This window comes from Polyodon spathula, chromosome 15 (genome assembly GCF_017654505.1).
Source record: "Polyodon spathula isolate WHYD16114869_AA chromosome 15, ASM1765450v1, whole genome shotgun sequence".
Classification (NCBI taxonomy): Eukaryota; Metazoa; Chordata; class Actinopteri; order Acipenseriformes; family Polyodontidae; genus Polyodon; species Polyodon spathula.
Window position 1 is genome coordinate 21,510,060 of NC_054548.1, and position 11,390 is coordinate 21,521,449.

The 11,390-nt window shown below is 33.4% G+C and overlaps 1 protein-coding gene across 2 annotated transcripts; it reads right to left on the reverse strand.

Moving 5' to 3' along the window:
- Positions 1–1,473: 1,473 nt before the first annotated feature.
- On the reverse strand, positions 1,474–11,390 carry LOC121327714 (OX-2 membrane glycoprotein-like). 2 transcript variants are annotated; one of them, XM_041271862.1, is made up of 10 exons: positions 11,299–11,390; positions 10,630–10,968; positions 9,185–9,487; positions 7,129–7,182; positions 6,057–6,183; positions 5,642–5,728; positions 3,843–3,905; positions 3,155–3,238; positions 2,966–3,046; positions 1,475–1,792 (listed from the first exon to the last, which is right to left on the reverse strand). In XM_041271862.1, exons 1-10 carry the CDS (start codon positions 11,366–11,368, stop codon positions 1,777–1,779), a joined length of 1,224 nt encoding a protein of 407 aa, XP_041127796.1. In that variant the 5' UTR covers positions 11,369–11,390; the 3' UTR covers positions 1,475–1,776. The 2 variants fall into 2 exon arrangements, with proteins under 2 accessions (XP_041127798.1, XP_041127796.1); XM_041271864.1 differs by lacking the exon at positions 3,155–3,238 and having other exon boundaries at positions 1,474–1,792.

Below are 11,390 nucleotides of genomic sequence, written 5' to 3' on the forward strand. Positions count from 1 at the left end.
ACTTGACCGTTGTGATTGCAACTAGCCAGTAACAGGGAGAAGCTGCTTTTAGGTATTACTGATTTTAGTGAAATAGGTAGAAGAAGGTTAAGATAAAACTTAAACCATCTTAAACATAATTATTTCAAATATTTTAAACATAGTTTATGTAATATTTTTCCCCCCCAGTTTAAAAGCTAAACCTGACATCTAGTGGTGCATCAGTTTATGATTTATTTCTGTCAGTCAATAAACATCCCTAGAAAAAAAAAAACACATGTGTGTGCTATCTCTGATCAATTTTTTTGCAAACATGAAGTAAAATGGATGTAAAAAAGGTATGCATTATTGACATGGCCAGTGGTTAAAACAACCAGCAAAGGAACGTGCCTGAACGAATCATAGAAAATAGCTGTCTACTTGTAACAGATTTGACTTTAGGACTCAGGGGCTTATTTTTATATTTTTTTTTTATAGATATTTTAAGTTTTTATCTTCTTTGCTCTCTGTAATTGTGTAAAATTACTGCACCTTTATACCCTACCATAGTAGTTTAATACCTTGCTACTTAACTTTGCCTCATAAAGTCGAATAAAAAATGTTGAATTTTGTTATATTAACATATTGAATTACACACAGCTTTGTAGTTTGTCTCAATCTAAAATTCTAGGTTGATGCTAAACTTTTGGCCATAGCTGTATATCTATGTTTTTTTTTTTTTGAAGGGAATCTGTGCTGTGGGTTAAAGTTTAATGACTGTGACATAGTCAGTTACCGGTACATTATATTAAACTCACTGAGCTGTACAGGAGTGTCACATACTGCAAAGACAGTGGACTCTGTTTTAAAGATATTAATAGCAAGTATCTAATACTATCCTAAAATGTATAAACATGATATTTTGTGGACCTCTTGGCGTTGTGTATAATTCGATGGCTAATAAAGAACTGTGCAGAATTAAAAGGCAGTGTTAGGATATGCCTGATGATTATAGTATCATTTTGAACTTACTGTCATTACAGCACAGCGGATAATGGAACCACTGTCCCACAGTAAGAAAAACATCAGAACTGCTAAATTACACTGCATTTGGGTTCCAGACATTGCTTTTCCCAAACATAGTTTTTAGCTGCAGGGATATAATTTTCCTTTACTTACCGTCTACGTCATTCTTTGATGCAAATAGCCATGGCTCTAGCTGCTGATCTCATAAGTATACAGTTTAGAATTACAGCATCAAGATCTGTTAAAACTCAGGATTTTTGTGATTTGTGGACATTTTTTAGTGCCAGGTGTTACAACTTACTGTATAAAAACAGGGTTCTGCTCTACGTTTCAGGAAGCAATTAGTTTAGGAACCCTTGCTGGGCTCACCACCATGATTGATTCTTAAAAAGTGGAAAAATGCAGATTTTCAAAATGCATAAAGGAGAAAAAAAATCAAAACAGGGAGACAGACAAACGTTTTACAGAAATTCAATTATACAAAATGACAAACAATACATAAGAAATATGTACAACATTCTGAATATTTGAAAGTGAAAATATAGCATATTTCAGTGCTCACATGTGTACAGTACAGTAGGTGTTGGAAACAGGAGATCAGATGCAACAATAAAGATATTCAATGGAGTATTGTATGAAGTATGAACAATTGAAATCTATAGCAACTCATGATATATAGTAGATATTGTTTACTTGGCCATAAATCTTCATCTTTTACAGTCCCCCGTTGTGTATCTTGGAAAATGTAGATTTTAATCAATAGTCCAATACGTCTTGATTTTATTATTATAGTTAATAGCGTATTGCCCTGAAAAATGTAAAAACGATTTTATTAAAGAGAAAACAACATTTGGCATAGTATTTGTATGGTACAGTAAGATACATTATGCAAAGAATTCCATGTATATGTGTGTGTGTGTGTGTGTGTGTGTGTGTGTGTTACTGCAGAATGGCCAATAGGGGGCGCTGGTTTCTGTATTTTAGAGGTTTCAATGTCACATGCTGTTTAATGTAATTTCCAGTGGCTTCCATAGCATCATCTTCTAGCAGGATGTTCTAAGTAGGTGATTGAAACATCATTACTGCACGAGCCTAATGGAATTATTGATTCCCAGTGATAACCTCTTCTTGGCATAATAGACACATTTACAGTACCTATGGTTTCACAGACCCCAATTAGCACTACTCTTGGACTACGTTAGCTCAGGTAACATTAGGCAGTCCAAGATTAGTGATGATTGGGGTCTGTGAAACCAGCCAATAAGGCTTATTTAGAATTCAAAGGTCAGCTTGTTGTCTGTTATGGGCACGAAAAGCTGACTATACACCACAAGTGCAGGTGAATGTAACTTTTACATGAGGGGAGCACTGTTGGAAACTTGGAACAAATAATTATACATCTGTCCAACAACACATAATACATTGTATAATAAAATGCTCACTTATAAGTTTGGCTACAGTACATTGTACATGTCTGTTATACACATTATTAACAAAGCAAATATGTGCATAATTGCTTAATTAGTTAAATTAAATACAATAACTAATTCGGACTCCAGCAATCTATACTGACCTTCTAAATGAACCACGCTATTGTGGCAAAATGCATGGTGATAGCAGCTGTACAAACAAAACCTCAATATCCAAATTCTATGAGAATTGTATAAAACATTTACAGCTCTTTCTGTATTATATTCAAACTGTTTGACTTTTAATTTAATATGAGTTAAAAGAGTTCACAGAGCCTCAGATAAAGATTAGACAAGGAATTTGAAGTACAGTACAGATTGTGATCAATACTCCAAACAAAACAATATTTTGAACAGAATGCTGTCATAGCAAGTTAAGATTAGCTTACTGTACAGAACAATATGTAGGGCATGTCTGGAACAAATACCAGCACTGGAATCACCTTTGCTGGTGTTTGTATTTATTAGTAATTCATGGCATTTCTGTCCATTTCAAATACATCTAAACTTACCTTTTACTTTTGGCTTCCTTTTTTTCCGGAGTAGTGTTCTTCAAAGCAGGGGATTGGTCACTTAGCAAACTTTTAGAAAGGCTAAGATGGAAATCACTGGATTAGTAATGAAAGCTGATTCATTGCACATTTGTTTTTAAAGCCAAAAAAATAAGGTTTATCTTTAGCATGAATAAAAAAAAAAATTACTTTTTATTTTTGGATGGAGTCATGTGCCTGAAAGGAGCATGGTTTGTATTTTGTGATCCTTCCAATGGCGAAAATCCATTACAACTAAAATGGGAATGATTGTATTAGGGACTTTGTAATAATTACATGAAAACAGGCACATTATTAAAATGTATCTATGTAGAGGTAGTCACCGAACACAAACATATCATAAGTCAATAAACCTAAATAAAGTCTTAATTTTAGCACAAATCTTAGATCAGTTTCACAGGTTGAGGAAAGATAATTGTTTTGATGAGGTCATAGATGGAAGGTCTGTTATGGTAGCATCATTTTGTCTAAACATTACAATTAAGTGACCAATGACTTTGACCTTGAACCTTATATGGCTGCTATTTGGAGGTAGCTTTGACATATTGGCTTTGGATCTGGCACACAACTCAAGGATTATCTCTGTCAACTTAAAAAAAATAATAATTGTTTGAATTGACAATCTAGATAGAAAGACTACAATGTGAATCAAAAGATTTGTATAAAATATGAATTCAGGCATGATGCAAAGTTTCAATATTCTTACAATTACACAAGTTATGTTTTTCAATATGTTATTGCAATGGAATTTCTAAACTGCATGTAAATCAAGCCACTGTATATTTTGTTCTTAACCCCTCATCCCCTGCTCCCTGCTCTCATGTATTTGAGAACTTACTTTTTATTTTTTAATGGTGTCCTGTTCCTCAATGGGCTTGCAAGAGGTTGATCTGTATTCAAACTAAAAATAGAAGAAGTTCTTTATAGTCTGTTCAATATTTGCACAACCAAAAAAAGTGTAATGTTAAAATATACCATCAACAGAAAAAATAACATGAAAAGGTGTAATATTTGAAAAGGGGCACAGAGATGTCAGAAACATGCATGTTCCTTTTTATGTTTGCTGTGATGTAAAACATTTATTTAACAGAGTCCTCAAAGGATCATGGTTTTCACTAACTGATCTTGATTCATTGTCCTTTAGAAACCTTTTCTGAGCACTAAAATAATAATCACACTGTTATTCTGAATTTGACCTGTGTGAACTATTCTTCGCAGACATACATACAAGATTCAAGCTAATACAATATTTTACAAGGACACAATTAAAAGCATTATTATATTAAAGAAAAATCTGAATGTATTTAAAATATGTTAATGTATCTTAGAGAGAAATAAACCGTGCAGGATGTAGGTGAATGTGTGCAGATGGACCAGAAAATTGAAGGCACATGAATGGATGATAAAAAGCAAATGCTTACTAATACTCAATTGTATACTGGAATTATAACAAATTCCTCAATAGATGCTTAATCCACCCTGGGCATTTTAGTAACTTTCTGGAACTTCATTTTTTAAGAGTTGCAGCAAACTGATATTAAGCACCACATTTGTCTCTTTGAAGAAATTTATGGAACCAACATTTTTTTTTTTTTAATTTTCAGATTTTTTTTTTTTTTACTTGACAAGTGACAGCTCTTGCCCTATGAATCAGATTTAAAAGATTTAACTTCTACTTTATACAGGGTCGATTATCTAGCCTGGTCTGAGGTTGGCATCCTGCAGAAATAGACCACTGGCACAAATTCCTCGCTAAGCTAATTTAATACATTCATGTTGGGCCCTGTTTTTGTTCTTGGTGCAGATGATAGGTGTGTAAGGCTAGTGTAACATGCTTTACATCTTTTCTTAATGTTAGGGCACTGAAAAATCTAGAGCTTAAAGCAATCAGCTATCCAATCACCAAACTGGAAAATAACTTTGTAGTAGCAGCAGTAGTTTTTGAAAAACATCTTTATAAAAACAAGGCATCATTATTTTAGGAGTCACCTGCAGACGGCAATAATTTGAAACATTATATATATGCTATCACATGAATATTAAAAATGAAGAGCTCTCTAAACCTCAAGTCTTGTTTATTCTTGTTTGTATGCTTATTTATTCTTGTTTGTCCGAATGTGCTTCCCAGAGCTACTTTCTACAGAACTCAGTTGTTAATAAAGAATTTCTTGGTACGGCATTTTAGTGCAAAGTTGTGTGAGGTCACGTTACAAACGAGATCTTCACTGTTGAAATCTTCTGCATTTCCGTTAGTGTGAGAAATGTGTGTGGAGATATAGTCTGTTCAATATGTGTACATCCAAAACATTTTCAATGTAAAAAAAAAAAAAAAAAAAAAAAAAAAAAAAAAACATCAATAGAATAACGGGATAAGCTGAAAAGGTGTAAGATCTGAAAAAAGGGCACATTTACAAGAGATGGCAGACAGTCATTTTTAAGTTTGCTGTGATGTAAAACATGGAGGAGGGGGGATGGGTAAAAAAAACAAAAGAAGCAAAGTGCATTGATTATATTTCATACCCTTTATAATTGTTTAACAACTGGATAGCTAGAGTTGGTGTTGATCAATACATCCTAAATACAGTTGTTGCTGTAAGACATGTTACTGTAGATTTTACTTTGAATATAAAACCTTACCTTATATTTTTTAACGGAGTCCTCAAGGGATCATTGATTTCAATGACTGATCCTGATTCATTGTCCTTTGGAAACCTTTTCTGAGGGCTAAAATAAGAATCACACTGTTATTTTGAATTTAACCTGTGGGAATTATTTTTCACAGGCATACATACAAGATTCAAACTAATACAGTATTTTATGGTAGTGGTTTTATTTAAGGATACAATTAAAAATCTGAATGGAATTAAAATATTTCTTAGTTAGAAATAATCAGTGGAGGATGTATGTGAATGTGTGCAGAAGGATCACAAAATTAAAAGGCCTCTGAAAGTAAAAGAAAATGCTTATCAATACTAACAACCAAACTAGCAAGATGGGCTGAATGGCCTCCTCTCGTTTGTAAACTTTTTTATGTTATTATGTTCAATCGTACCTTTCAGCGTTTTTTCCATTTTTTTTCCTGCCGAACTTAAATATTTCCACAACTCCAAGTACACTTAATAATAATAATAATAATAATAATAATAATAATCCAATGGGAAGTCCAATTGTTACTGCATCTGTAAATAAAATCAGATTTAGATGTATTCTTCAATTTACAGTTTCTTCGGTAGTGCCTCCTGTTCTTTAAAGTATGCCAATGCAATGCTGTTTTAAGAATCAATTTACAGAATCACAACAGTAGTGATAGGCAATAATTCTAAATGTCATGCCCTGTGATATAATAGAGGCAGTCATATTTTTCCATATACCACTATCTGGAAAACTGTTTTTCCAGTTATCATGAAACTTGCTATTAACATTATTTCGCTTAAGTTGGATATATGCTACTAACAGCATTATTTTATTACTAATATCTTACTTACATAGTTATTGTGTATAAATCTAATGATTTACATTAGCTGCAATGACTTTCAGTTTCTGACTGCTCAATTGAAATATATTTAATTCACCTTTGTTCATGCTTTTAGAGAGTTTGTGTTGCCTTTTACAATGTTATAATAATACTCAGAATTAGATCAAATTTAATAGAGGTACCATAGCTGTGCTTTGTAATAGTAACTTTATGTAGAGCAGTTTCACATCAGTGTTTGTCAATCAATTATTTTTTAAACCATTAAGTTGATTGACAGAATGCTATGATACCCTGGGGTCAAGTGATCTAAACAGAGGTAGATCTAAATAACTGTCATTTAAATAACATTTTTCACATTTCAATTTACATAAATAACGATTTTCATAATCTTGGGCTACAGAGGTGGTACTATGAAAATCAAACCTCTCGTTTCTGGGAGTGTCAGATTCAAATGTGTCTGGTTCTACTGGAGTAGACATGGACTGCAATCTCTGAAACACACTACCTGTATACATCCTATAATAGTTAATGAACTGGAAGTCCATGACTTACCTAATACAATAGATGATTTCAGAAACAAACATAAATCAATAACAGTAAATCAAAGGTTCGTTGATACTTAACTATTTCAATTTCATAAGATACCTACTTTTTAGTGGTTTAGATTTTTTTTTTTCCAAGTAAGACTCAATGGTTGGTGCTTCTGGGGAAAAAAGAAAAAGTAACCATTTTATTCTTTTACAAAAGTGAGTTGTCTTGAACATATATATATATAATATATATATATATATATAGATAATATAGTCTATATATCTATATATATATATATATCTATATATATGTATGTATGTCTAGAAAAAAAAATTATCAGTTTCTCTGGTTTTACTATTTATAGGTATGTGTTTGGGTAAAATGAACATTTTTGTTTTATTCTATAAACTACTGACAACATTTCTCCCAAATTCCAAATAAAAATATTGTCATTTAGAGCATTTATTTGCAGAAAATGACAACTGGTCAAAATAACAAAAAAGATGCAGTGTTGTCAGACCTCGAATAATGCAAAGAAAATAAGTTCAGATTCATTTTTAAACAACACAATACTAATGTTTTAACTTAGGAAGAGTTCAGAAATCAATATTTGGTGGAATAACCCTGATTTTCAAGCACAGCTTTCATGCGTCTTGGCATGCTCTCCACCAGTCTTTCACATTGATGTTGGGTGACTTTATGCCACTCCTGGCGCAAAAATTCAAGCAGCTCGGCTTTGTTTGATGGCTTGTGACCATCCATCTTCCTCTTGATCACATTCCAGAGGTTTTCAATGGGGTTCAGGTCTGGAGATTGGGCTGGCCATGACAGGGTCTTGATCTGGTGGTCCTCCATCCACACCTTGATTGACCTGGCTGTGTGGCATGGAGCATTGTCCTGCTGGAAAAAACAATCCTCAGAGTTGGGGAACATTGTCAGAGCAGAAGGAAGCAAGTTTTCTTCCAGGACAACCTTGTACTTGGCTTGATTCATGCGTCATTCACAAAGACAAATCTGCCCGATTCCAGCCTTGCTGAAGCACCCTCAGATGAGTCCAATTTTCAGCTTTGCCCAACACCTGGTCGTCTAATGGTTAGACGGAGACCTGGAGAGGCCTACAAGCCACAGTGTCTCGCACCCACTGTGAAATGTAGTGGAGGATCGGTGATGATCTGGGGGTGCTTCAGCAAGGCTGGAATCAGGCAGCTTTGGTATGAATCAAGCCATGTACAAGGTTGTCCTTGAAGAAAACGTGCTTCCTTCTGCTCTGACAATGTTCCCCAACTCTGAGGATTGTTTTTTCCAGCAGGACAATGCTCCATGCCACACAGCCAGGTCAATCAAGGTGTGGATGGAGGACCACCAGATCAAGACCCTGTCATGGCCAGCCCAATCTCCAGACCTGAACCCCATTGAAAACCTCTGGAATGCGATCAAGAGGAAGATGGATGGTCACAAGCCATCAAACAAAGCCAAGCTGCTTGAATTTTTGCACCAGGAGTGGCATAAAGTAATCCAAAATCTACGTGAAAGACTGGTGGAGAGCATGCCAAGACGCATGAAAGCTGTGCTTGAAAATCAGGGTTATTCCACCAAATATTGATTTTTGAACTCTTCCTAAGTTAAAACATTAGTATTGTGTTGTTTAAAAATGAATCTGAACTTATTTTCCTTGCATTATTCGAGGTCTGACAACACTGCATCTTTTTTGTTATTTTGACCAGTTGTAATTTTCTGCAAATAAATGCTCTAAATGACAATATTTTTATTTGGAATTTGGGAAAAATGTTGTCAGTAGTTTATAGAATAAAACAAAAATGTTCATTTAACCCAAACACATACCTATAAATAGTAAAACCAGAGAAACTGATAATTTTGCAGTGGTCTCTTAATTTTTTCCAGAGCTGTATATATTATACAATACAAATAAGATAAGTACAAAAAAGCAACAGGAAAATATACAAATAACACATTGTGTGTAAATTACCGAACTTCTAAGGCCTGTACTCCCCAGTCCCTGTTAGAACACACTTTATTTACCTTGTTAATTTAATACAATAAACATTGTTTGATATACAGTAAAATGCAAAATCAGAATTCAATGAATCAAAATAAATGAGTTGTAATGCTATGATTTACAACTGTTAGCACGAGTACATAGAATTAGTACTTACCACTAATAACTCTGGATATTTTTTTTTCACTTGTTATTGCCGGGTGGGTAACTATACAGTTTACCACTACCTCTTTGTTAGAAATCCTCGATGGCAGTACAGTGGCCTTGCATATCAGAGTAGTTGTTCCATTAGGATTCACAACAGAGTATTGTTCTTGATTTACAAACACATCTTCAGTGGCATTCCATGAAATGCTTGGCGCTGGTTTTCCAGTAACTGAACAGGTTATTGATTTGACTTCTTCATGACCACTCTCTGGCTTCGAAATACTCTCTACTTCGAAATGTGGCTCATGTATTTCTAAAATAGAAAAGTATGGTTTAGCTGCAAAAAGGAATTCAGAAAAATAATGTCTGAACTATCAACAGGCATCTCCAAACTACGTGTTAAAAGCCTGATGCCACCTCAGCTGCAGTTTATAAATGCAACATTTTAACTAAAGCATTCTAGATAGAAGTCTTCATTTAATTAAATAAATGAAACTGCACACAGATTCTTGCTGGGGCTAATGAAATAGTTCTATAATTCTTGCCCTTGTACTTGTTATGTAGGGCTCATGTGCAATGTTTCAAAGAGGCACATGTTTTTCAATTAGGGAAATACTAGTATAGTACCACATATTAATTTATAGTACATATCAAGGTTTAAAAAGCTCTGTTTGCATGCCTAATTTACAGGTTCTGCAAAGCATGACTTTCTTTCAGTTAAACACCTTGTTTCGTTTGATTAATCAAAAATGTATAAAAGATTACCTACCTGAATTCAAGGCATGCAGACTTTTACTACCCACATATTAAAATAAAATTATGTTTCTTAAAACACATTTTTTATTTTATAACTTTTTTTTTTTTTTGAGTCTTACACAGAGAATCAAAGTGCATGATGGGTAGGTTTATGGAATTATTTAATGAGCTATAATTCTAAAAGCACACATAACATTGTTTTACTTCAATTAACCACAAAAAACATGCAGTATGTGGGCTTTGCATCCAAAACAACAGTGCTTAAAATACTACTCTTTGTTACAATTTTTGGGAAGAATTGAGGAATGTATATATACAGTAGTCTATGGCTAGAGAACTCCCTCTGGAAAGCAAGCGAAGCGTTCTCTGAGGTGTTCCTATACGCAGAGACTACTGTATATATATATATATATATATATATATACACACACACACACACACACACACACACACACACACACACACATATATATATATATATATATATATATATATATATATATATATATATATATATATATATATATATATATATATATATATATAAATACTGTAATATACTTACATTGTGTTACAAGTGCGGTGAACGTCACTTTTTGTCACCAATAGACGACAGTGGACATGTCATTAGTTTTATACATGACCTTATTTTCTCCCGTAAAATTTTTAAGTATGTCATTTAAAAATGATATGTTTTACCATAGACAGATAGACAGGTCGTTCCAATGATTGCTCCGTCAGGATATGCATTGAATAAACAGTTATAACAGGTTTCATCTGCCTCCTTAACTCCTTGAATGGTTATACAAGAAACATCTTTTCTCACTTGGATGACAGTCATGCGGTCTCTGAAAGCATCTGTAATTGTTGCTCCAAAGCGCTTGTTGTATGTGGCAATATTTTCAAACGATTGTCCTTTTGTCTTCTGCCAAGTAACTTGTAACACATCTTTGGATTTTGATAGCTCACACCTGAGGGTGACATTTTCTCCCAGTGTGGCTGTAACAACACGTTGTGTTCTTACAAGTTCTGCTGAAACTGCAAGATGTTTTTTGTTATTATTGTTATTATGTAACTATCAATAATGCACATACACTGCAGCATTTTGCAAAGCCCCCCGCCTCTACCTTCAAGTGACATCATTCATGTTTAAAATTATGATTTTATGCATTATGAGCAGAAAGCAGAAACTTTATATTTTATAAAATGAAAAACTATTTAACAGCTACATTCTGTAGTACAAAATGCAATAAAGAATATATATATATATATATATATATATATATATATATATATATATATATATATATATATATATATATATATATATATATATATATATATATATATATACACTTATACACTTACCAGTACCATACACTGTGCCCATAACTAACATTCCAAGTATATGCAGGCACATCTTCCGGAGCTGCATCATGTCTGGGTGAAGTAAAGTTACA

Excerpts from the sequence above, each read along its gene's own strand:
- LOC121327714 (XM_041271862.1), bottom strand. The coding sequence starts at position 11,368 with ATGATGCAGCTCCGGAAGATGTGCCTGCATATACTTGGAATGTTAGTT. Across the intron at positions 9,488-10,629 it reads GACCTGTCTATCTGTCTATG|AAATACATGAGCCACATTTC; the intron begins GTAAAACATATC and ends TTTCTATTTTAG. Across the intron at positions 6,184-7,128 it reads AAAATCTAAACCACTAAAAA|ATGCAGTAACAATTGGACTT; the intron begins GTAGGTATCTTA and ends TTTTATTTACAG.